This window comes from Numenius arquata, chromosome 10, assembly GCF_964106895.1.
Source record: "Numenius arquata chromosome 10, bNumArq3.hap1.1, whole genome shotgun sequence".
Taxonomy (NCBI): domain Eukaryota; kingdom Metazoa; phylum Chordata; class Aves; order Charadriiformes; family Scolopacidae; genus Numenius; species Numenius arquata.
Genome location: NC_133585.1, coordinates 235047 through 262714, shown reverse-complemented (window position 1 = coordinate 262714; position 27668 = coordinate 235047). Strand labels below are relative to the sequence as shown.

Here is a 27668-nt window from a genome sequence, read left to right as displayed (position 1 = left end):
ATTTAGAGGGAGACAATGAAGCGTGGCAGAGCTTGGACATAGGATGGGTTTGGAAGGGAAGGAATGCTTTGGCTTTACAGTTGATTTAGATGCACAGTGCAGCAGTCTGATCCTCTTGTGGTTTCTCTGTTCTTCAGTTGGTTATTCTGTTATTTGATAAAAATAAGCAGACTTGTCCCTGCTGCTCCACAAGGGACACTAAGGGTGAACAAGATCTCATGAATAAGAAAATTGTGTATGCAAAGTTGCACAAAGTAACATTATGAAGAGATTCTCATGCTTTAAATTAAAACAACTGGTGGGACAGACTATATGAACCTTATGTGCTACGGTGGTAATGTTAGATGGGAAAACTGTTGTTTGTAGTCTTGATTTTATGGATGAGGACCATTTTTATGGTTAATTCCATGGCCACTGCCATGGCAACGGTAGCTCCTGCCAGAGGAGCAAGAATGAATGGTTGCAAAGAGTCCTCCATGGAGTCCCAATTTTTATTTCTTCAGCCATATTCATAAGAAGGTATCTGGTTTGTGCAAATACAGCAATCTGTTGTACTGAAACTTGATTGCTTTGGCTTACCTGATCTCATGCCATACCACCAAAGTCCAGCATGAAAAGCCTAGCCAATTTTTGTATTTTAAAAACTGAAGTCGGAGATCATAATATTTGCTGGAATGGAAACTGACCTTCCTTATCCAGAAATATATTGTATGGCAAATAGTGATGCAAGATCATCTTTAAACTTTGTTTATGTCTGTCCCAACACACACGTGCACAATATCGGTCTTTTACCCATTGACATCTGAGGCCATGTATATAATTCCCACAGCAGGGCAGCATAATCCCAAATCAATGCAATTCACAAAATGTGTGGTAGCAAAATGCAGTGCATACTAATCTGCTCTTCTGTAGCTGTGTAACTTAAGGTTGTTTTTGTATAGAATTATATTTTAGGTTTCTCGTGACTTTTGTTTAATCCTCCCTTTTTAAAGCTCTTCACACTATTTCCTGTCTTGTCCTTATTGTTCAAGGATTCTTCATGCTTGTCCTGGTGCCTAAACCATGACAATGTTGTACTGATAGTGGTGATTTAAAAATGTCTGTCTTTGAGACTGCTGTGCCAGGTATCAAAGAGTATTCAAGGAGTTTGCTTCATGTAAGAGAGTCTGTGTCCCTAAAACTATGCCATTTGCAATTTCTTTTTCTGGGGGTAAACAAGAATCTGGTGAGGCAAAATATGTTTTTAAGCAATCGTGCCTAGGCAGAACAAGTCTGATTCTGAAGTAGTGTTGCAGGATTATTCTCTCCCAGCTTTCATATTGCTTTCAACAAATTATATTTTCTTTTGGAATTGCTAGGTTGCTATAGATTTTATTTATTTATTTTTTTTATCCCTGAAGAAACCACAATTTTTGGCAAGCGTTTGTTCACCCTTCTTCAGTCAGCAACTAAGGAATGACCAGGTCTCTTCAGAAGGGGCTCAGCATCTATAGTCTCCACAGGATTTAGTAGTAAAGGTTTCTATCTATCAGTCAATAATTGTTTATGTAAATAAGCAAATAAAGGTGATTTATTATGAGAAGAATGTAGTGATTGTAGCCAAATATTCCTAATGTAATTCAGGTTACTACTGAAAACTTTTTTTCGAGAAGCACGACTGTGCAACTTTAGAAAAGGATGGGTGGCGTAGAATTCAAGAATGAAATTTGGTGTTCTGGGTTCTAGTACAAAGTCATAAAGCAGAGAAAATCCAACCACAGCAGCTTCTGTCTTCTTCATTAATGTAAGCCAAATGCTTTTATAAGAGAAAAATCTTATTTTTCAAAACCCAATTTCTCCCTTTCTGTCTACTTCCCTCTCATCTTTATTCCCCTTACGTGGTGTCAGAAAGCTTTTTACCAATCAAGACATGACAAATTTGTAGTAATGCCCACAATTACTGGATTGGCTCCTTTTCAGGACACTTTTTGAGGTGCAGGGTTGGGAGGGGCAGATTTTGGGCTGCACTTACTGATAGTGGCTTTCAATTATTATTCTACAAGAATTGATCTTGCAACACTACTTTTCTTTCTCCAAAGATTTCAAAGTTTGTAACATCTCTCTGATAGGCTGGAATACATCCTCAATAGATTCTTCATTACCCACCAGTGTCCTGGCATTTTGGTAGTTCTTTTGTTGACATGAATAACATTTTTGGATCAACAGTCAAATTACATTGGATAATATGATGACTTTGTACTGTAATATGTTGTATGTGTACAACAGGCAAATAAAGGACTAACACTTCTGGTTTTTGAAGAGGTAATATGGATTTGGAGCTAATGTGTCATACAGGAAATAAATTCAGTAGCTCTCCATCACTCTTTATTGCTCAGGCAGATTACTTAAGCAGGAAAAATTCTGTTGCCTCAAAAGTGAGAGTTAAAAGGGCTGTGGTAGTCCTAGAGTAGCTCTTCCAGTGCATGTTGCTAATACGATAAATTTTACTGTCAGGTGTACATGAAAGTGAAGATTTTTAGTATTTGGTATCTGAAGATGAATACAAGTCGACAGTTTCTCATGGCTGCAGTTCTAATTGGCTGAGAAACAACTTGTTTTTATACTCTTCCTCCCTAATGTGCTAGTCGCCAGGAAGTTGTAAAGACAATCCTGTGTGATATTTTCAGTTTTAGCCTGGATGTGCATCTGTCAACCAGCCTCTCTTGTATCTGAATCTATTGGAAAGTGGTTTATATAATCGGGGGTTTGACTGCAATTAACCACATAACTTCATTTTACAGCATTAGTCATAAATTGCTAGCAGAGTTTTGTAGTCATGATTGTTCAGAGGCTGTTCAGAAGGATTTGGTAGAGACAAAATACCTTTCTTACAACACAGAAGTCAATGTGGAATGTTGTTTTGCTGAATCCAAAGCTGCATGAAATTCTAGATTTCCTCTGTTGGACTATGAGTTTTGCTTTGACTGATGGGCTGGGTAGTATGTTACCTGAGGAGAGATGCTTCCAGCATCGCATCGGCACCTACTGACAGGTATTTTTCATAAGCCTCCTGACTATTTAGGAAAAACTAAAGGTCACATGTTGGAGTTGCATAATATTCTCTTTCCAGAACAGTCTTGCCATAAATCATTCAGACACTCTTCTGTTGGTAATGTGCTAAACAGGGTGGCTGTTTTCTCTCACTCTCTGCCTGGAAGGGTTAAAATTGCAATAGGATTTCTTATACTTTACACAAACTATTTTATTAGAGTACATTAGGTCACAGTTGATCTTGAAGGCTTGTGTCAGGGGGATTGCTGCTTCCAAAATCTAAAGAGCAGCTGATTGGAGTCTGGTTCATACATCTACTAATCGCTGCTCATCATCACAAGCTTTCAATCAAATGCCCAGTTTAGTAGGTTTTGTTTAAATAGCATTTCCAAGCATCCACTATTTGGACTAACTGTTGCAGTAAATTTGTTTGGGCAGATGCTGAAATAATTGACTAGGATTTTTCAATAAGACTTACCTGTGTATAGTGCCCATATTTTTTCCTTCACTGCTGTGCAGCTGTTACTTGTAGTAAAACTTCTTGAAATTCTGACTTATTTAGACTAAATGTACCTCTGACTTAAATGGAAAATAGACAAGTGTTTAGTTAAATGATGCGGTAATCTGAAGAACTGATGGTGCTCCCCCCAAAAATATCAAATTTCATTCAAGTTTACTGATGTCTCTTTTGGACAGAAACAGGAAATCTTAAAGACAGTCGTTATTAAAGAATGCATTCTTTTATGTGTTTTATGAATATTGTACAAAGTCTTAGATTTTTTCCGGAGTCTTGGGTGTTCAGTATTCTTTAGTATATAGGTAACTGACACCAACTTACATGCAAATTGAATATTTTTTTAGTTTATTGGGCAATTAATTTTAAGAAAGCGAGACTTGGTTGTGATCACAAGTTTTAAGTCTTAATGTTCTTAAAGATGATCTCAAAGAGAAAGGAGGAACCCTATGAATATCTTCTAATAATCAAAGAAGAATCTTACAAATCATTGGCTATCCAAATCAGGGACAGGGTTAAGTTCAAAATTTTTACTGTTTTAGCTCTTATTTCAGGACATGCAGATACTGTTTTAAAGAAAGCTTTGTATTTAGTGAAACAGAAGCACATAGAGCTTGATGACTGACTTAATGACATTCTCTAAATAAGAGTACCGAGTCATGCGTTTTTAGGGGTGTGCATCTTTTTGTCATTTTTGTGGATGATAAATAAATATATTAGACTGTGATATATGGTACACTAATTGAGCGTACATGGATATTATCCTGCTTATATCAAACTGAGTCACTGTGAGTAGCTTACACATCACACATGGCCTACTCAGGACGCAAAAATACAGTGTGGCATAGATTCTCACTGGATTTATAGCTACTATGAAATGTCTGTATGGGGAAGCAAATATGAAATCTGATTGAGGAGTCTCTTATTGATATATTTGAATGTTACAGAATCACAGAATCTTCTTGGTTGGAAGGGACCTTTGAGATCATCGGGTCCAACCCCCCAAAAAAAACCCCAAAAAACCCCCAAAAAACCAAAAAACCAAAACCAAAAAACACCACACAAAACAAAACAAAACAAAAAAACCCACAACAAAATAAAAAAAGGAAACACCAAAACAAACAAACAAAACCCCACAAACCAAATGCCCACAACCACACTCCACACCCACCCACAAACAGACACAACCCAACAACCTCGGGCACTAGAGCATGCCCTGAAGTGCCACGTCTACACGTTTCTTAAATACCTCCAGGGATGGCGACTCCACCACCCCCCTGGGCAGGCTGTTCCAGTGCCTGACCACTCTCTCCGTAAAGTAATTCTTCCCAATACCTAATCTAAACTTCCCCTGCCCCAACTTCAGACCATTTCCATTCCGACCAATATCCATTGAATGGATATTTAAGCTAAAATGAAGTATATTAAATAATTCTATGTAGCTACTGTTTATACTGAAATTGTGCATAGGATAATGGCTAAAAGACTCCTAAGCAGACTGAAAATGCACTCCTCCTTCACTACTGTCACTTCATAGTACACTTAGGAAGAAAATGCTGCTAATTCTGATTTAAATAACTGTCAGTTCACAACATCTAGCTAAATTCTATTTCACAACCCACTACTGCCTAAAACACTAAAATAACATTTAAGGCAGCAACAACAGAGTGGAGAAGTGAAAGCATGACCTGGAATTTGAACATATCTAAGTATAGAAAAAGCTTTCCATCACTTACCTATAGGAGGTAACCAGACCACTTTCGTCAAATGGAAGCAGTTAAATGTTTGATTATAATTATCCTCTTCTAAACCAAGTAGATTTTACCGGTAGATAATTATCCTCTTCTAAACCAAGTAGTTTGTACCCCCCCGCTCCCATTTAAATACTATTTTCATTAAAAGTTGCCTTTTCTTTTGTTTTGTAAATAAAATACATGAATTGATCTGTAAGTATTATGGGCTCCAGGATAAAAGCAGTCCTTTGAATAGTGACATCGAGGAATTGCTAATATTTAGTGCTAGGTCTTGTTTTACTAATAATTTATGAAGCACCAAATTCTTCTTTCAAATCATTGAAATAAGTTCAAGGGGATGATGGGAGGTGGTGGTGAAGAGAGAGATTCTGTACTAGCACTGCAGCATATTCACTGTTTCTGAGGATCGTCTGAAAAGTTATTCCTTACTCCCGACCCCTGATCAGTTGTAATGATTTCATGCATTACAAGCTCATGCTCTCTTTATAAATTCCTACAAGCATTATATTTATAATATTCTGTTTTCCGTTCCTATATTCACTGCAGTGATGCACACAATTTTACCCCTAAGATAATGATACAGTAATATAAAATTAGTGCAATATCATCTGAATATATGTCAGCAATTTATCAAAGGTAGTATCCCAAATTATACTTCTATTCTCTCAAATCTGAGGTTGGGACTGGCAATGGGAATGCATGAGGTGCTGCAATGAAAGATGCTGTGGATGCCTCTGCCCAAGGCAGCGTAGGTGCCTCTCTCTGATTTCAAAAGCCAGAAGCAGCTGAGAACTTGTGTGTCTCAGATGTCTCAGTGCTGTGGTTGACAGTTTTTATTTACTTTATACCGTGTTTTGGGATCTATGATGTACGTGACTGCTCATTATACTATCTCGGACTCGATGATCTCAAAGGTCCTTTCCAACCATGAAGATTCTGTGATCTCAGTACAATCAGCAGTCTGTTGTGTACCAATGGAGGCTGTGCAGTTTTCATTTAATAAAGTGAAAACCATAATTTTTGAGAGGATTTGATAAGTCAAATTTTTTTGGTAAAATGTACCATTCTGGTCTCTCAGGAAAATGCATAGTCTCACTAGCCAGAAACTTTTTTTTTTTTTTTTTTTTTTTTGAGAGAGAGAGGAATTTGTTCTGCAACTGAGTAATCAAGTTTTGGAAAAACCTTCTGTTATTAAGCAAGGTTTTTCAAGCTTCATGTTTTCTATACAGTCAACAAAGACAAGAAACTTGAGCAACTAGAACCTGAAAACAATCCACATGTGAGCGAACATTCAAACCAGGTATTAACCAGCAACTCACCACAGCAGCATGACAAATTGACAACTTGATTAAAAGAAGAAGAGTCAAAACCTAGAACTGATGCTCTGCATTCTGTCTTAAGAAATGTCTTACAGCTTCAGTTCCTCTCTAGGCACAGTTCACTCACTGTGAAGCACAGATTATCTGTCTGCTTAAGAATCGTACAAAATCAGAAATTTGTTGCGGCTTGGTCTATGTAGATGACATTGGGCATCTTCTCTTTTTGATTGAAGTTCTTTACTTTCAATGAAGCTCTTGACAACAGTCCCAAGTGTTTTGTTGTATTACAGCTCTAGAAAGTGCTGTTTCCTTTCTCTTTGAAATTAAATTTTAAGAAAAACATATAATTTAAAATAAAAGCCATTTATATTGTAAACCTCAATATCAAATTTTATTAAAGATAACTGACTTTGGCTAAAAAGTAGCCAGGATTGTTGGACCTTTGCTTTCTTCCCTAGAAAATCTTTGTGTTCAATTTATTTTACCTCCTGCTGATGCTATACATGACATAGAAGCTGAAATCAAGTAGACAATTTATATTTATCTAGAATTTTTCTATGTTAATATTGCTTGGACTAGAATTGAAAATTGGCTTACTTGCAAAGGAGAGTAACAGGTTTTGTTTAAGCTTGGAAATTGATCTCTTTTCAACCATCTGTTCAGAGTAAAAGCAGCAGCAGCAGACCTGACCCCCTCCAGATGATGACAACAAGCTGCTCTGCCCAGAACAGTCACCATTTCATATTACCCTTGAAAACCAAAATTAAAACATTCAATTCTGAATGTAGTTGCTTTTTTGATATTTATGAATGTAAATGCATGCTTTTTCATGCTGCTGACCCAGTAAACTTCACAAAAATAGCTCTTACCTCATCAAAAATTTAGTCTTTGTCATATGATTAATTCATGACACTACTCCTATAACTACAAGAAACCAAATGGTTTGTTATAGCATTTCTTTTATGTTTTTATACCCTTTAATTTTGATTTATAGCTACTGTAGCTCATGCTGCAGTCTGAAGTTTTAAAATGGCTGTGACCTTTGAAAGAGGAGACAACCGTATAAATTCACTGTTGCGATGTTTTACACTAGTGTAGAAGTAAAATGCCAGATAAACAGAGAGGCTTTAGTATGCTTGTAGAATATTCTTTTAGTTAAAAAATTTAAAAAAAAAAAGAGCCATGTCAGTGTTTTCTTTTTCAATACAGGTGGGTAGGAGTGTTTTGACTGCAGGAAAAAATTAGATGGTATATGTATACTGGGTTTTTTTCCCCATAAGCGGTGACAGTCTTGAAGTAGTGATGACTAGCGAATCCCTTCTGCTTCTTGAGATGTTTTGGAATTGAAAAGACCTTCTAAATCTTTAGTTGTATATATTCACTACAGCGCTATCGAAATGTCCTTTCTGTTCAGCACTGAAGTGCAGAGGAAGCATTGGGGCACCTCTCCCATGACCAAAAATAACATATGTCCTCATAGAGCAAGAAGACATTCTGTGGGTGGTTTGTTTGGGTTTTTTTTTTTCTCCATTTAAATTGAAGATGTGGGGAAAAGCTCTCCATAATACTTATGACAACATCAGAGGTTTCTAATTTTTTGATTATTTGTAATGTGATAAGATCATTAGTAGTATGGGTTAAATGTTCGTTTCCATTCTTTAGGTAATCTCAATGATGTGGCCTATTTAATGGTAAAACTGGAATTATGAACGCATGCAATTTATTTTACAGAAGCTACTGATACAGAGCCTTGGTTTTCATTCAACTCTTCCATATGATCTGCTTGCTGACTTCTCTTGATATGCGTCCTGTCTTCCATTCAACTATGTACACTTCACTTAATTGCTATTTAGATTCAGGATCCCATTATTTTTTCAGTGGAACAGAGAATGTGGAGTACATACCTTTAATTAAAACCAAACAAAACCTACCCCAAAAACCTGTCTTTACTGTGGCATATGGGGAATTTTTTACATATCAGACTATTCAGACAGTCTGGTACTCATGAAAAACATGTAAAAATGAACAGGAGTCTTGCTGTAAGATGCTAAACTGTTCACATTTAATATACACCTCTTTTTTTAGAGAAAAGAATCAGCTGACAGGGTCATACACTGCCATTTAAAATTAGACTGACTAGATGAAATTCATCTTTGCAGCCCTGACTAATACATAATTTCACTCTTCTGCAGTAGCTAAGTGAGATTACAGCCCTTTCTATTTTGAGGTTTCTTAAGCATTTAAAGCCTTTGATGTTTTTTGAAAATCCAGTCATGTCACAGCAATGTTTAAAAGAAAGTGCTTTTTTTAACACCTCGGATTTTTATTTTCAAAAATGAGTTTCATTTTTAATATTTGTTTCGTCCTTGGATTTAGAAATGTGTTTTATTCATGTTCAAAGCATCTTCTAATAAGATTACTAAGGATGATTTTGAGCAATGACCCTTTGTCATCACATTAACTGATTTAGAAATTGGGTTCACACTGTTTCTAAACGTTCTTTTGTAGTAGGCTTTTAAAACAAATTTATTCTAAAAGTTCTAGTAAGTACAACCATAATTAAATTCAAACCTATTTTTAAAAACCCAGAAAAAAAGTAAAAGAGGAAAGTGCTACTTATATTTCATGAAAAAAATAAGCCTATTTAAATCTATTTTTTTGAGGTAGCCATCTCAACCATCTGAAAATAAATCCAAAGACGAGAACATTAATTTTCTTTGCCAGTTTAACTCCATCTTATTTTTTACATAATAATATGAGGTGCATATATATATGTAGAAATATTTTTATAAGATAGCTTGGGGGAATGATAATCTAGGAGCCTATAAAACATCAGAAAAGACACTGTCTAAACTTTAAAAAGGCAGAATGAAAGCAAATATGCTTCAAAGGTAGTTAAACATTTTTCCAGTGCAAGTAGTCTTTCCAGTTTGCATATGAAATAAATACATGTGACTACCCAAAGACTGTTCTGACTTGCTATGCAGTATGTAAAGAGAAGAGAAAGTCCTTCTCCTCATTGTCTTAGTTCTGCCATCCAACATCAGTTATAAAACTGAAAACACATGACACTTAGAATATGATTTCTTAATCTGATTTTCTAAGTAGGCTGAATTTTGGCAATTACGGATTTTAGGCCAGTTACAGAGGAAATCAACAGATGATATACAGACCTCTGCCATGGATATTCAATTTTTATTTAGACTTTATGCTAAAGAAATTTCCAATATTTTGCTAGTTTAAGATTATAAAAGTCTGAAATAAAAAAAATTCTATTTTTTAGAGTTCAAATCTTATGGTCTGGTCAGAAGACAAAGCCCAAATGTTTAAATCTGTTTAAATATATTGTAAACCATTCTTTTAAAGTATGTATAAATGTACATGTATTCTTATTTGGATTGCATAATACTGAAATGATCTGCACCACATCTTCTGTGAATTTGTTTCACAAAGCATTTTTACAAGGCAAGGATTGGGCTGAATGTGTGATCAGTTGCCTTTGGAGGTGTAGTTGCTGTCGTAGTCTTTTCCAAGTCTCTAGTTTTCTGACTGGGACATTTTATAAGGCTGGAAGAACTGCTAAACTAAAGATTCTTTATTTTGTATCAAGTTGCTGCACTGATTATTGAGTATAATTAAAGGGACAGTATGGAGTGAGGAAGTAGATGGAAAATAAAATGAAGCTAAAAGTGATAGTGATTGCAAGCTAATTATTTTTGTACTCAGTTAATGTAATTAGTTTTGTAAAGTCTAAAACTAAAATGTTGAAGTGTGTTTATAACTTTAGGGGACTGTTTTAAGAGTCTGCTAGAGAGGAAACTGATGGTTTTACTCAAGAAGTATTTCACTTTTTATTGCGTTTGGTATCTTTAATCTATTTCAACTCTAGGTATGTATGTTCCTTGTTTGCTAGCAAGAATGATCATCAAACTATTTTGTTTTCTTGGGCAAGTCAGTCTTTCCAGATGTGTTCTGGGTTATAACTATGTTGTTAACGCTTCTTTTTGCCTCTGAAAACATTCTTCATAGAATTTAATATTCTTTGAGAAGTCACACAGGACTAGAGATAGTAGGGTGAGAAGTAATTTGGTAGATAATAACTCTACAGAGGAAACCACTTTTTTGGTGTCTATCTTTTTTTTTTTTTTTCAATAGATCAGAGTCGTGTAGTATTTATCTAAAAAGGACATGCCAAATAGTATTCACTCAATAGTCAGTGCAAAGTTATGAGAAGTCACTACTATATTAATAGCAAACAGACTGTGTAAAGCTGTATCAAAGGTTGTCATAATTTAAATGTGGTGTATCATCATGTAGGCGCTTCGTTTGTGTCAAGAGTCTTAGGCAGAGAAAGTCTACTTAAACTCCAGCTGCCTCCAATTGCTGCAGATTTTCTGAAAAGAGGTAGCCTATAAGACACACAAGTGCCAAATTGTAAAGGTCAAAGCCAACACATTCACGTTCAGGGAGAAAATGGAGTTGTACTGATTGTGGAGCAAAAGAGCACCACATGCTCAATCAAAAGTCCTCGTAATGAGCAGCTGTACCCAAGTCCAGCAGCCAGTCCTTGGTGACTCTGCCTGGCGTGGAGCACCTGCATTAGTGTCACTACTGAGGCAGCAAAAGCATGGATTGCTTGGGTCAAATCTTCATTCAAATTTAACAACATTAAGTAAAACTGAAGAAAGCTTTCTTGCCAGCTGCATTCAGAAGAGCACTCAATGCCATGCCCACTTAGTTTTTCTGGCCAATTTAAAGTCCTAACATTCTGAATCACTTGGAGCAATTTTTTTCAGACTTTCTTCTTTCTTTCTTTTGAACTGCTTTATTTAAATATAAATAACAACAGCGGGTCTTTGACTCCTGATTAAACACAATGCATGCCATTCTTTTTCACTCATGCTTATTGTTTTTAGGTGAGCATTTTTTTTCATAGTTAAGTATGTAAGCATAAAAGTCTATTTATCTGTTTACCTGTCCACTTTTTTGACCTTTTCTTTTAACGTTGATTCATTGTATATAGTAACCAGAAACTCAATGCCTCTGATGTAAGATCAGAGACATCTGATCTGTAAGATCAGTCACATCAGCAGATACCACTGATAAGTAGCTCAGATACAGTTTTTGGATAATAAGAACGCCTTATTCACCAGCCTATATTCTCACTACTCAAAATCATTAATTAATCAAATAAACATACTCATATGCAGCAAAAAACTCTTGCCTCCATTCCAAAATCAATACTGTATGAGGGTATTTGCTGAATTTAATTTATGAAAACAGAAAAAATGATGAAATTTATGTTAGTTTAACAGCATTAACAGTTATTTGTAATTTGTATATCTTAATCACTTATTGGGTTTGTTTTCTTTATTAAAAAATGCTTTACAAATTAATTTGTTCTTTTTCTTTCTTGTGCCTTTATCCTTTCCAAGGTTATGCCTTTCTGCTGTTCCAGGAAGAAAGCTCTGTTCAAGCTCTGATAGATGCCTGTCTGGAAGAAGATGGAAAACTTTACCTGTGTGTGTCAAGTCCCACGATCAAGGATAAACCAGTAAGTAGCTTATGCCGTGACACTTATGCTGGTTGCTAAGCCATTTGCTGTTACTCTGTTCACTTAATAAATAAAGAAATACTTACAGTTGATTGACTTGTCCATTTCCTGTTGCTGTCCTTGCTGTTACATATGGAATTGACTTTGTAACATGGCTTTAACATTTGCTTCTTTCCGATAAATGCCATGTTCAGTTAACTTTTATATTTGGTACTTCTGGTATCTCAAAGGAGTATGCATCCGTTTCCAATGTTAGCTGTAAAACAATCGGATTACAATTTTTTCCTCTATATTATTTGAAAGAGAAGAAAGCCTTATGTAATGAAATGAAGAAACTTAACCCCCCCTCAGTTAGCATCCAGGTAGCTTCAGATATCCACTGTAGTTTATTAGGCTTCCTAATTATTTTTTTTTCTGCATGCGATAGCTAATCAATTTTTAATTTAGGTCTCATTTGCCGTATATAAACTGCAGGGTAAAAGCAAGTAATGCAGACGGCTAGAGCAAAATAGAAGATATACTGTAGCCTGTTTCTATTGTTCACATCTCTAACATTCTTCAATGCTAGTCTCTTTTGTGGCTATGGATACATACAAATTAGATGAAAACTACAGACAAATATGATTAGATAAAAAATGTGCTGCCTTTTAAAAACACTCTTAAAAAAAAGCTTGCACAGATAAATGAACAACCTAATATTACAGCACAGTGAGTGTGCTTATGTGATTTCTAGGATCAATAAATGGATGGATGGATGAACACCTTTGTCCAAATAACTTCTGAGCAGGTTTTTTTTTTCTGTGTAATCTAAAGATTTCTTATCAATGGTGTTGCTTGCTACTTAACAGAACTGAGCATTCACACATTATGAAAACTCCTTTTATATCCAAGCACAGAAATTAATTTTATCCCCACTTCTATCAGTGCTTTAAAATTTGTGGATCACTGTATGTGATTTCAGTAAAGCCAGAAGCCCAAAACTGCAACTGTAATTGCACACACATGGTAAAATGTTCTGAAAGTCCTTGTGGAGATTTCTTATTATAATGGCGACTAGGGGCAGGGAATTAATGAGGCAGGAGTTTGCTAGGATGAAATTTAACTCAAGCCTGGCCTCTAGAGGTGATAAATGAATTGTCCACCTTCTTTCAAACACAGATAAGCTATGTTCTCAAATTGTTTTGATGCTTATACCACCAATTTCCTGCTTTTGCTAAGTTAAAATTATATTTTTAATTATTGAAAGATATGGCATTATTTTCTTAATTTTAATTGAATTGTCAAGTTCCTCTACTAAAAGCAATCCTTAATACAGGTGCAAATTCGACCTTGGAACCTAAGTGACAGTGACTTTGTGATGGATGGATCTCAGCCTTTGGATCCGAGAAAAACTATCTTTGTTGGAGGAGTTCCACGGCCCCTCCGAGCTGGTGAGTAGAAGGAAAATGTAGGGCATGTAGTAGGGGGTTCCAGATTAAGCAGAAAAGATGAGAAATACAGTATATGTAAAAGAGCAGAAAATATACCCGGTCTTTTCCAAAGACCATAGCTCGCTTTCTCAGTCAGTGTCTTCCTGTCTACAAAATACAAACTGTGAACACTTTTTATCTTGTAAATAGGTTACTAATTAGGATTTTCAGTAGAAACAGTTTTCCTCAAGTTTGCATAATACCCTAGAACTTGGCTGATTTTTCATAATGTATACCCTCCTAATCCTAACCCCGATTTGCTTGCTGAGATGCAGGCAAGTTCCCTTTTCCTTTGACTGGAAGACAAACTTCTCTCAGCCTCTTTCCAAACCAATTCCAACTGTGATTTCTCTTTCCCTTTTTCTCAACCCTTACCTTAATTCTCCCATGGAGCTATAGACAGGGCCTCTCAGCCATTGTCCAGAAGAAACATTTCTCCCAGCCCAGGTCTCTTGATGGCCCTGCTCTGTACTGAGGATCAATTTCCAGACCCGCTCCTAATGCAGCTTTTTCTCAATCTTTCTTCTTCACCCTTAACTCTTTTTCTTCACTTTTATTTGTAGAGCCATAGACAAGACTCGTTAGCCTTTGGCCAGAGGAAAGATTTTTCCCAGCCCAGATCTCCTGGCAGCCCCCACTTCGTTTTGAAGGCACCTTTTCAGCACCACTCCCCCACTGTAGCACGACACTCTTTCCTTTCTTCCTAACCCTTATATTTGGTGAGCCGATGACAAGGTCACAAAGCAAGTTGAAACATTTCTCCTGGCTAGGTCTTTTGGCAGCCCTCACGTCATTTAGTGGTCCCTCTCCATCCTCACTACCAGTCAGCTGCATGGTTTCTCTTTTTCATCCTCTCATCTCTAATCCACATTTTCCAGGGCTGTGGTAGGCAAGGACCCTCAGTCATTGTCTTGAAGAAAGACTTCTGGATCAGGTTTCCTGGTGGCCCTCGCTTTCCTTTGGCAGACACTTTCCAGCCCACTAGAACTTCAGTTCCTCCCTTTATCTTTCTCCTAATCCCAATTCTTTTGGGAAGCTGTACATAAGGTCCCCCAGCCACTGCCAACAGTAAGACTTCTCCCAGCCCAGGTTCCTTGGCAGCTTTCACTCTCCTCACCATCTTAAAATAAGGCATAATTATAAGATGGTAATTATGTAAATAGTTTTATAAAGACTAGAACTACAAATGAGGTAATGCTTAATTGTTACTATGTCATCTCGCCTGTCAGATTACATTTGAAAACTGATGCCTTAAAAAATTAACTTCTCCAAAGCAGACAAATAGTTTCCAGTTATTCTTGTTTGCAACGTTAAAAATCTGATACAGAAGTTTTTCCTAAGATGTCTGAACACCGCATGGTTTCCTTGCCCTGGAATCCTACATATTCTTTGTCTATTGGCAAGACTAATTTATGGGAACTACTTATGGTAAATGATTTTAAGCATTCCTGGTGTTTATTCTGTACTGTCACTTTCTGAGATCATTACCCAAATGATGATTCCAAATCACTAGAAAGCAGAAGGATTTACTAGTCACTACATTATGCTGATAGTTTTCCCTTACTGTTTGGAGCAAGAGTATTATCTGGTTTGGTAGAATGAGTCAGACATTTGTTTGCTTGTTGCAAATGGACAAATTAGCATATGGTCTTTCCTTAATGTGACACACACATTTATACAAACACACACACACACTCAATTTAAAAATTGTCTCTATTCTATGCATAATTAGCTATTAAGAATTTTGTGAGAACTACAGGGATTTAAATATTTTGTGTGTGTTTTTCGTTTTATCTTGGATGGCTAAATTTTAACTTGCTATTAAAAGTGTTTTCACACATCAGCATAAAAAAAAAAGATTGACTTGGCAGGGCCCATACAGGTCCCAGTATCTTGTTTTGTCAGGGTCTGTCCCTCATGCAGCTGACAAATCTGTTTGCCTGTCAACTTTCACAGAGAGCTTGGCTTGCTGACCATGCATCTTTGCACAGTTTACACGCCTCTTCTCCACTTCTTCAGCCTCTTTTCCACTACCTTCAGTTCTTTCCCTTAACTTTCTTCCTGTTTGTTTCCTCAGCCATGCACTCAGCCTGTCTTATTTTATGAATGATACTTATAACTTCTTTAGAGTTATTCTTAGTGTCAGAAAAAGCAACAAACCGTTTTAAAAGATCCACAATCAAGTTAATGTTCAACAAAAATACTAAGTTAAGTTGTACCCAAAACGTAGGCTTGCTTTAAGTGTAATAGCTCCTGATGTTTCACAAAATTTTGTTTCAAATGTAAAATACTTGCTTCGTGTCTTTTCAAACTTAGTACTTTGGGTGAAATATCAGATTCTAAATAACAGGAATATCTTTAAGTGATCTTACATGTAAACTAGCATTAACAAGCCTGGCAGGACCTTGGGGTGACCCTGACCACCTCATCCCAAATACCACAGTTTTAATTTTACAATATGATAAATTCTAAAACAGCTGACCTGATACCTACTTTAACTATGTAACTCTGCATTTTTTTTATTTTTTTTTCAACACTTTTGTCACACCAAGTTTCTTTGTAGAGATTCTGGTTTTTGCCTTTCTACTTTACTATCATTTGTGTAGGGTTGATTCAAACTGTTAAAACCAATGTCTGGGTTTGCTATTTTAAACCTCGGAAGACAAGTACGCTAAGGCAAATAGCACCTTTTTTAATGCAACAAAAAACCTGCAATAGTTATTTATGTTAAATCTCTAATATTTAATAATCGACTTCTTGCAGTTGAATTGGCAATGATTATGGACCGCTTATATGGAGGTGTCTGCTATGCTGGCATTGATACAGACCCAGAGCTGAAGTATCCAAAAGGCGCTGGCAGAGTGGCTTTCTCCAATCAGCAGAGCTATATTGCCGCTATCAGCGCTCGCTTTGTCCAGCTCCAACATAATGACATTGATAAACGGGTAAGTAAAATCACATGGAACAGAATGGCTGTTACTCACAAAACTGCACAGAAATGAAAAACATCCTTCCATTAATATTGTGTTGGAGAACACTGTAACCTCAACCTCCAGAGGAGATTTCTTAATTATTTAAAAGCATATTTAAGCAGCTAAAGCAGAGTGAAAAGATACATCTTAAGCATCTTAAATAACTGTTTAGCACTAAAACCAGAAAATAGTTGTTGTAAGGCCATTTGTTCTTGGTTTTATTTTGAATTCTGAAGGTCAAGTACCATAGAATTTTCCAGCTTCTTTCCCTACCTTTAGATGTTTGCTCATCGTGCATCACCAGCTTTTAGCTAGCGGCTACTTACACAGCTTCTGGCATTTCTGCTATTATTAGGCAACGTTTTCTCTCGGCAGTGTACGCCTGGACTTAAAGTTCCTAAAACACAGTTTTATCATAAGTATCATAGGTAACGCTGACCTCAAAAGTCTTGAGAATTATTTAACCAAAACCAAATGCTAATAGATGTTTGATAGACAAAAGGGGCAAAAATGAGATGGTTTTGTTCAGTCCATATGTAATCCTGGTTTCTAAAGGGCTTTTCAAGTATAGAGTGAAGCTAAGGTATTTACTGAAATCTGAGTTGAAGACATCAAAAGAAAACATTACTTAATTTCCTAATTTCCAAGATTTTTTTTTTCCTTTAGATCTTCTGTCTTCACCTTTTGATTACACGTAGCAGTAACGCCTATGGTTTTGAGGACTCAGCATTTAGAATTCAAAAGAACATATAGCGTGCATTGATGCTATGTAGTTTTACAACAGGGACGGCTTGTTTTCTACTTAAGCTAATATAAATTGTTTCTTAAGATGTCAGCTTGACAGGTATTGGGTGTGCCTGTTACGTGCAGTATACATATAAAACCATGCAGCTGCAAAGGCCAAGCTATTTTTACTTTCTCTTTAAACATCGGAACTGAACTTTTTGTCAGATTATAGAACAGACTTTTTGTCATGGAGTTATAAGTCCTCAAACTATTTTTCTATGGTGCTACTATACCTCATGATTTTAACTAAGACAAGGCTATTAAATATTTCTTGTCAATTAAATTCTGAAAAATTTTACAGAGAGACTAAGAAGATTAATTTTTGAGTCTTAATCACAGCATTGAACCCTTTGGGATTTATATAACAGCCATGCTTTAAAACTTGGGTTTTTTCCTAAGCTTTAGGATAGAGCCACAAATGATAATAGCTGGTAGTTTTTTCCATCAATCAGTACTTTTCACATTTGGTCAACTGATAATTTAAGTTTACTTAATTATATTTTATCTGCTTTTAAAATTAAGTTTATCTGTGAGTTCGAAGAAGCATGAAGTCTAATAGAACGAAATCCCTGAATTGTACAGCATGCATTCTTAAGATTATTTCATTAGTAAACAAAACAAGAAAAGGGGTCAGAGAATGTATTTCAGACCTTCACAATTCATGCTTTGGAAATGTGAGTAGGTAGGGACCTAGAGATGTGCTGGACACTGGACTTGCTTTCTTCCAATTTCATTTGAGACAGTACTGTTTTATTTCACATGATGCTTCTAATTTTAGTGGTAGCGCATGTGATATGCAAAATGGCAGTTATTCAGACTTGTTCCATGCAATACTAGTAGTACAGTGTCATTTTAAAAAAAAAAAAACAAAAAAAACCCCAAAACAACAAATTGGCAGTTCTAGGTGTTCCATAGGCAAGAAATATAATTCACTCTGTAAGTTTTACTTCAAATGATTAACATTTGTTGAAACGTGATCAGGATAAGCCAAAGTAAATTCAGCATAAAGCTTTTTGGTATAATGTGTTTCTTGGTTTTCAGCCTAATATCTTATTCCATATTTCTTTAATACTGCATGAATTTAAGCTGTTAATGGAGTCAGGTTTTCCTTGCGATATACAAATTTTGCCAGACTAGCACTTGTGCAGTTACAGCAAAATTATTTATAATAAAAAGTGTGTATATTTCATTTTTTTTCTATGTCTTGTAATGTTGTTGACTATACTTTAACCACTTCATAAGTAGCATCATAGAGCCATTAGAATTACACATGCATAAACTAATGATTTCCGCAGGATGAATAAACAATGAATTTAAATGTGTAGCTTGGTTCTTAGGAACAGACACACAGGAAAGAACTCACACATTGTCAACTTCTGTAATATTGCAATTGCCTGGTCATGCATCAAAATACTGCTGTGTTTGGCACAAGTGCTTTAAAATCACAAAGAAGTTGAGTCCTAAGATGTTTACAGCTGAGTGTAGGACAAAAGTTAGCAGCTCTCCAGCCTATTTGTAATTGATGGCAAGGCCGTAGTTGGGACAACTATGAAATCTTACTGCACCTCTAGAGCTAAAAATATTTAGATAGCGATTTTTGCCAGCATACGGTAGAGTACTTAATAGAAGGGCATTTAATCTTGTTTAATTTGAATCTTCTCTTCATTTATTATTCTGGGTCCTGCATTTTGCAGTTCACAAAAAAACCCCAAAGAAACAAAAAAACCACCCCTGCAGTTCACCAGAGACCTCTGAAGTTTAGAAATACAAGTTTGTTCTTTGTCATTTTTCTTCCTAAATGCTGCTCTCTCGTGCCCAGCCCCCATAACAACTTGTGTTCACAGCTGGAGGTTTCTTAGACAGCAGCAAAGTCCTTGGAGATGCGGTTTTTACTGTACCTCCATCTTCGTCCTTTCACATACATCCAAGAAAGGTCAAATAGTTACCAAAGGACAGCCTTCTTTCTGGAGATTTTCTAACAAGTAAAGTGGTTGGTATGAAAATTCAACTACCAACCACTTTGGGTTAATCCAGCATCGATTGAAAACCTTCAATAAAAGTCAAAAGAGTTAAAATATTTTTCTTCTGTTCATACTTAGGCAAACTATGTCATCTTCTTACGGTTATTTCTCCTCTTCCCGGTGCAGGTGGAAGTGAAGCCATACGTGCTGGATGATCAGATGTGTGACGAATGCCAGGGCACTCGCTGTGGTGGAAAATTTGCTCCATTCTTTTGTGCCAATGTTACCTGTTTGCAGTATTACTGTGAATACTGCTGGGCCAGCATACACTCTCGCGCTGGGCGGGAGTTCCACAAACCACTGGTGAAGGAGGGAGGTGACCGGCCCCGCCACGTACCCTTCCGCTGGAGCTGAACCCCAGCTCAGTCCTGGAGTAGATAAAATTGAGTGAAAAGAGAGCGCTGCCTCAGGGCTTAGTGTTCTGGAAATCTGTGCATTCGTCCTCGACTTTAATGAAGATATGGGTCTTTTTATTACTATTATTATTATTTACAGTCACATTACTGAACTCAGTGTCCAGTATAATACAAACCGGCAGAGTGTAACTGTACTGATTTTGCACTTTGATTCTCACAAACATCTGCTTGGTACCTTAATTTCCTACACAAGACTTGTCACTAGTGACATTATGTAGACTGCCATTCTCATCAGCCTTCACTGGGTTGATGTGTATGTGATGAAGATTTTTTTATTATAATTATTTTTATTTTTAAACTGGAGCATGCACTTATTTTCAGAAATTTAGACTTGCCCCTAGCAGATGACTTACCAAAGGTAATATTCACAAGTAGGTGGCAGATGTAGCAAAAACTTAAACGGATATTCAGCAATCGTTACTTTGGGTCATTTAGTAGTAATAACCCTTAAAGAAAAGAAGCCTTTAGTTGCTCTCCATTTTGACTTGTAAGGATGATACCTCATAAGCTGGATCAGACTTTTTCCTTTTGTTTTGCTGAGATTTTTTGTTTGTTTTGTTTTAATTTTTTGTTTTGGTTTGGTTTTTTTGTTAGGTCTTTTAGTGTTATGTAAATGTATGCTGCAATAGCTTTTGCTGCTATTAAAATGGTATTACTAATACCATAATACTCTATTCAGGCTAGGGTATCAATTAAAAAATGAATATGTGATTAAAATAGTGATGGCTGCTGAAAGGAGATCAGTATAGCATACAGAAAAGCTTCCAAGGAAGGTCAATATTTTTTGACTGCATGTTTACTTAATCAGGTTGCTGCATGCAATAAATTTTATATATGTCTAATATAAAACCTGCCCACAATGCACAAATTATGAATCTACGTAGGCTACAAAATACTCAGTAACAAAAAAAAAAATCGATTACTGACTGGAGGAAGGCATGCCTCAGTAAATGTAATGCTTCTGAAATTAGGATCAGCCCATTACAGAATGACCTATATTACAACAAATATAAAAACTAGCTGTAGGATATTCTTAAAACAAATTTGTGGATGGTAGATGAAGTACTTTGCGGTGCTCTGTTATATATCGTGCAATTTATTTTATATAGTAAAGTGATTATGTCTAGTACTGTGATCAAACTTAACTGTTAAAGCCTCTGTATCCAACATTAACACGTTTTTGACAGTTCATAACAGGTACATAAACAGAAATGAGCTCTTGGTTACGACCTCTCTCCTAATGCTTGCATCATTTACGTAGCTGCAGACCTTGTCCAGAAAACCAAAGAGCTCATGCTAGCATACATACACTACCCATTATATAGTCTGTCAAACTAATGAACTAGGCACATTTAAGAAAGTTAGGAAAAAAAAAGCGGTGCTAAAGAAATGTCTGCGTATAACAGCAACATGAGACGTCTGCTCTGTGGATGTGGCGTTATTTCTAACCCCTGGATGTATCCTGTGAAGCTTGAACACAATTCAGACCTGCTAACACAGTGGACATTTTTTTAGCATGAATTATGGGGCTGCAGATAGCATATAACTATCAACACACTTGGTATACTAACGATTGTGAGAATGTGTACACTATTTTTTTTTTTTTTCCTCCTTTGTTTTTGCAGTTCTGGGGACAATCTGACTGGATATGACACCGCATAGTAGATTTAAATGTTCTAGGTTTTGTTTGTTGTGATGTCCTTGTTTGTGTCTAATTTAGTAAGTTGTTTTTCCCAATGTTTAGTTGCAAGTATTGGCTCTGAAAGGATTTTTTTTTTCTGTTTTTGGAAAAAAAAATAATAATAGTTTTTTACTGGTTTAAAATGCTTATTATAATTATCCCTTTTGAAGTTACTTCTGGGCGTTTTTGTGATATTGCTTTTCCCAGCCCAGGTGTCTTTTCTGTTTGTTTGTTTGTTTTTTTTTTCATCTGTATAAGACATTTTGTTATGCACTACTTTTTGTATCTAGACAGTTTTCAACAGTCGGCTGATGATTTTTTTTAAAGAAAAAGGCATGCTTTCTGACTGACATGATCTTTTGCAATACCTCAATTTTGAAATATAGGAAAGAAAATGATATTTTCTAAGTAAGTTTATTCAGAAAAATATATATTAATTTAATTCTGCAAGAAAAATGATTTAACAGATGGGTAACTTTATTTTTTTCATGCTTATTTGAGTTTTTTTGAAAATGAAGAAGTTAGAGCTTTATAACTGTAATATTAAAGATCATAGCTAACCTACAGAAACCTACCTAATTATGTGAAAGAAGTAAACCTTTTTGAAGAAATACCCCTCTTTCATGTAGAAAAATACCCCCAGAGAGAAAGAGAGAGAGAGAAGCTGGAAAACATACAATATAGCATAATGTTGGATTAAATCTAAAACAAAATCATCATAAAGAACAGGTGTAAACACAAACTCCATTTGGTGCTGAAAGTTGTGAATAGAAGGAGAAAAAATATTTTCCCTTAATTTGTATATTTATAATCAAGTGTGATTATGCACGACTGACCAGAATTGTGAGAGTTCTTCTGTTTGTATTTTTTTAAAGAGAACTTTTTTTAGTTTATTAAATTATGACATGCTCCCTTTTGTTTTGTAAATGAATGTGCCCCTGAGTTGTTAATATGTTATATTAAAAGAGGGTCCTTCAAAAAAAGTTATTTTTTAAAATATGGAGTTCTGAACTGCAACTTGACTAAGAAGCCCCTGGGTACAACAGGTCCTATTGTGGCCTTTTCTGATGTGAGACTTGAACTAGTCGATTTTTTTGAAGGCTAACCTAACCTCGACTATTTGTTGTTATGTGCAATACTGTTTGTACTGTTTGTATAAAAAAAAAAGAAAAATGAAAAGAAAAAAGGCATAAATCTTTATTGCAGATTTATTTTCATTGCAGACTTTAGACATTGTGATTCACTAAAATCATTTTTCTACTGTCAAATATGTACCTTTTCTTCATGCTGGTATTTTTTCAATAGTAATGTAGCCTTTGTACTGAGACAAATTTTCATTGTTATTTTTAGAAAGATTTTTTGCTAAGAAAAAAAATTAAACATATTTACATATTTTTCATTTTTATTTCGTATTTTCTTTAAGGAGTGCTTTCTCAACCATTAATATAGTTGTTTCTGGGAGAGACTTTCATATCTGGTCAATGTCATTAATATTATTTTGTATTTTTACTTGGAATAAATTAATTTTATGATGCTAATTCTTTAAAAGTTTATTTTTTTCATTTTCAGTTATTTTTGAAGCTAAAATCTTTGTAATATTGTTACTAAAGTGTCTAGTTTTTTGAAATGCAAAGCTTTATGTATTAACTTGCTGATGTGGTTTACAATAGTGTGGCAATGATGAAAATGGTTGGTTATGTAAAGTGATTGGAAAATTGTAACAAAGAATTGGGCAATAAAATGACAGAATGAAGCAGAAAAAATGTGATATTTTGAAAAGCCTTTTCCTTTATCAAAATGATTTAGGGAGATAATAGGGATGTCACAGTACCAGTTCGCTGTCTAGATTTATACACCACCAGTGTTGATGAAATACTATTGCCGTTATAAGGAACTAAATCTATTGAAACGATAGGTTTTGACCCTGCCCGTTCAGCGTAATGCTCCATTACTTTTCTCATCATGGACTCGATGAACTCTTTGCAATAGTCTTAGATTGAACCTCCTAAAATTATATATATTCTTCATTGTATTTTGCCACGGTGTTATTTATTTAATTAAAATGACCCTTTCCTGCACAACTTCCTTCCTGCATACGTTTACCAGTGGCAGCGTGGAGCAGACTGTAGGTACCCACACCATTTTCTAACCAAGTAGCTGCCTAGTTAATGCAAAATAATCTATGTCCATTTCCTGGTAGCAATGCAGTAACCCATATTGCCACCACGTCTGAACATATGTTCAGCTTCTTTGTCTTTCTTGGTTCTTCTCTGCCTCTCTTGTCTTTGTCCTTTTTTTCCTTTCTATTGGCAGTACCAAGTGCCAGTGTCAGAACACCTTTCACGTCACCTCCATTCACATCACCTTCGTTTCCCTTATGCAGCCAGGAGAAACCCCTTCCTGAAGCCAGTGACTCTGCTCTGGCACCTGAAACAATCCAGACTAAAACTGGTGTTGCGTAAACAGGGCACACAACGACTTTCTCTAGACAAAACAGTTACTTCAACGAGTTATTGATGACCTTTCAGGCTAACTTATGCCAGAGCGTTAGAGTGGCTCATCTGTAACTTGTGGAAAGAAACGTGTCCGGAGTTGGTCTATTGTGTATCCTCTGTGTGTTCAGTTCTGTAAGTAATGTATAGACTAGATCAAATAGTGAAGTAAAATTTAGACTCAAATTAGGTACTACTGGTTGGAATGTACGCAAATTGCAAACAAAGGAGATTAAGGAATGAAGAGGGAATAAAAAATTCCTGCTAAGTGGTACAAAGTTTATGCTTATATTTCTGCCTACATGCTTGTATTTTATAGCCTGCTAGCAAGGCATGGGATAAAACAAATTGTATTGCAAATACGCAGTTAGCAAATAACTTTGCTGATTTCATTATCTGTTAGAGTAGTAAAAAAAACAGGAAAAAAAGAAAAAAAAAAAAAGGCGCTTAACTGGGAAAAGCTCCCATGTTAATATTTCAGTATTGTGACATCTCTACTTGCAAGGTATGAGTGAAAGATTAGTCACAGATTTGTAGAAATGTCTCTTTTGTTTAATCTGGCTTGTATGTAGTTGCTTTTATGCTAGTTTGTATGATGTCAGCTAACCCCTTTTTCTTTTCCTTCCTTCCTTCCTTCCTTTCTTTTTTTTGATCCAGACAAACTTCTTAATCTCTGCTGCTATAGTGTTCTATCATACCACAGAGTATTTTATATTCATGTTAGTGACTACTCTATACCCCAAATGGGTAGCTGGTCAGAAATCACAATGGTCACATAAGTCTGACACACTCAAATTTACGTGAGAAAAAGTTTAGCAGTAAGTAGAAAACCAGGGTGCTAATAAGAGATCATTTTGGCTCTTTTTTTTTTTTTTTTTTTTTCCTGGATGTAGTTCTGTTGGGGTATAAAGTATTAGATATTTGTAATTTTACTGTCAAAATAATGGACATAACTTTTAGAGCATTCACAGCTAAGATCTCTGTACTTGTTTTTCAACTAATTTTAAATGTACTGTATCTTTTATTACATATTCTCTTAGATTGTTTTTGCTAGTAATTCTAACAAGGCTTCTTCCTTTTTGGCTTGGACTAATGCTTGTATGGAACTGCAGTACTGTGACTAAACATGGAGCTCAATGCTGCTATTGCTTACAACTGCTTAAACTTTGTAGTTTGGACTTTATTTTTTTCTGTAATAACTTATTAAATATAGTTGTATGAAGTACTGATATTTGTCATCCTTTGCACATGCTAAGGAAATCCTGGGATATGCATTATGGGAGTGTGAACTAGCTACAAAACCCCCAAATCTTCATTGGAAAACTGTTTACACTAGATAAGGTTAAGCAAATACACACCTTACTCGCATGCACACAAACTATATTTTCTAGTTATTTTATAATACAAGTATATGGTCCACTTGTTTTCTCTAAAAAACGGAAAAGCCACCCTTGATAAGGCATTTATTATGCTAAGCCAATGGTAAATGCAAAAATATGCACTACGGAAATATTTCTGAAAATGTAGTTTTCCCCACCAAATGCAGTATCAAGTGCGTTGAAAAAGGGAACTGTTGAATTTCTTTCTCTGAACTTAATAAAAATTGCTGGCTAGCTTATATTGCGCTTTTTTATAAGCAGTTTAACAATGGCTGTAGGCTACAGATGAGACCGAGCAGTTAAAAAAGCAAAAAGCACTACGATTCTTGTTTAAAATAGTTTCTATTTTAAGAATAAGAGACAATTAAAGCTCAGCAATATAGCTGTTTGGAACTCTACAGAATAATTCCTTGAAAACACATGAATTCTGCTATGTCAGGGCAAGCAAAGACCACACGAATAGTGCATGTTCTATGTCACTGCTTGCTTTTGGTGTCTAAATAAATGCAGCTCAACAACCCTGCTGGAACTATCAGCACTAGAAATTACAGGCTGACTTCAATGTATGCATTCTACTTCAGCAGGAAGTAGATTGGGATTCTAGAAGTATTGGAAGTATTCTAGAAGATTGGAATCCTAGAAGTGCCTAGGATTACACTAGAAATTTAATGTCCTTTGGAAACTATATGAAAAGTAGATGAGTTACGTGCGCCGACTAAGTATTGTGCCCGCTCCTTTAGTGTGCAGAGCCCTGCGGCTTGTGTGATGCTATTTCATCCTAATCCTAATGTCGCCGTGTGCAGTAGCTCATACATATGAAAAAAGAAAGCTTGGATCCCAAAAAAGCCCCAGGATACTCAGGCATGGACTTATTTTCAACCTGGTGGTGAATAACTCAGGAGAATGGTCTACAGACGGTTCTTCTAAGAGAAGTGGTTTTACAAGACAGTGATCTGAAATAGGAATTCTAGTAGTAAATAAACGTACGAGAACTTGTAGGCTTCTGGTTACTTCAGAGTTAAATTTGAGAAGGGAGTTCTTATAAACACCTTGCAATTAATGAGTATTAAACTAGTTTAGCAGAAACTAAACAGCACGAGCACATGGGGAGAACTGCTGCACTCTTTCTCCTAGGGGTCAACCAGAGAATGGATTTTTAAAACACACAACATATTTAACCTCTTTTCATAAAAATGTTACTACCACGCAGTCCTATTATGAACACAGGACAAAGTTGCATACACCAGATGCACACACAAACTGTGTGAATTTGTTCAAATGAGTTTTCTCTCCCCAGTAGCAAGCAAGGTTTTGCAAAGTTTATCTTTGGATAACAAACTGTACCCAGGGCAATTTCAGAAGGAAAGATGATAAAAGTCCAGAAATCTCCCCCTTTTCCCGTTTTGGAAGGAGAAATAAAGTATCAGCAAGTATAAAGTCATATGGCAGGCCCTTGGCAATGGGACAGAACTTGTGCTGCCTCGCTCGTAGCACAGCAGCTTCCCAGCGTGGCCAGGCCAACCATCGCTTGACCAGCACAGTGGGCACTTCGGCCTAAATCAGTAAAAACAGGGGTCGCTTTGCTGCTTTTAGGTGCCTGAGTGATACTTATTTGCTACCAACTTCCTAAAATCCCCTTTGAGCTGCTGCCTCATGTTGCTTGGGCCTGTTTTTGTGAACAGGAATATGTAAAACTGCTTGTGTCTTAATACTTGCTGAATTGTTTGGTAATCCAAGATCTGCTTAGATTCTCAGGGTATTTCCCTGTGGTTTTTTTCACCTGCAGGCCTAAACACAGAAAACACTTGCAAATAAGTTTATCAGACCAAGTTTCATATAAAGGAGAAGAGATGTATGTTTCATACAGACATTCCTTTCACCCTCTTACCCCAGAGAGCCTTGATTTGTTTTATATAAAGTGGAACAACAGGAAGCAAAAGCCTTCTCCAGCTTCAGGCAGCATAATGTAAGGTAACTCCACTGTCATGTGCATGAAATGCTCTGTGTAATAATCCACCCCAAAAAGCAACTAAATTAGCCAGTGCTAAAGCACCTTGGGCATCGCTACACCACATCTACTGTAGAGGTGCCTAACTCGAGGACACGGATTATGCTCTGGCCACCATGAATCAAATACTTAGACATAGTGATGCTCAAATTCACACCACCTACATAACTTTTGTGACCTTGACCCTTTTTTCCACTTCTCACTTTAGTTTTTTTTTTTTTTTTTTTTAATCTGCTGAAACGTTTACCTTAGGTGGTTTATGTTCCTCTATTC

General features: G+C 36.0%; 1 protein-coding gene across 3 annotated transcripts in view; it reads left to right on the top strand.

The window, feature by feature from the left end:
• CPEB3 (cytoplasmic polyadenylation element binding protein 3) overlaps positions 1-23273 on the top strand; it is an 86523-nt gene extending 63250 nt beyond the window's left edge. For all 3 annotated transcript variants that reach the window (XM_074154226.1, XM_074154228.1, XM_074154227.1), the window contains 4 exons: positions 12053-12171; positions 13487-13601; positions 16404-16585; positions 19546-23273. In XM_074154226.1, coding sequence (XP_074010327.1) covers positions 12053-12171; positions 13487-13601; positions 16404-16585; positions 19546-19773 — 644 coding nt within the window. In that variant the 3' untranslated portion in view covers positions 19774-23273. The remainder of the gene's footprint in view (positions 1-12052; positions 12172-13486; positions 13602-16403; positions 16586-19545) is intronic.
• Positions 23274-27668: the final 4395 nt, after the last annotated feature.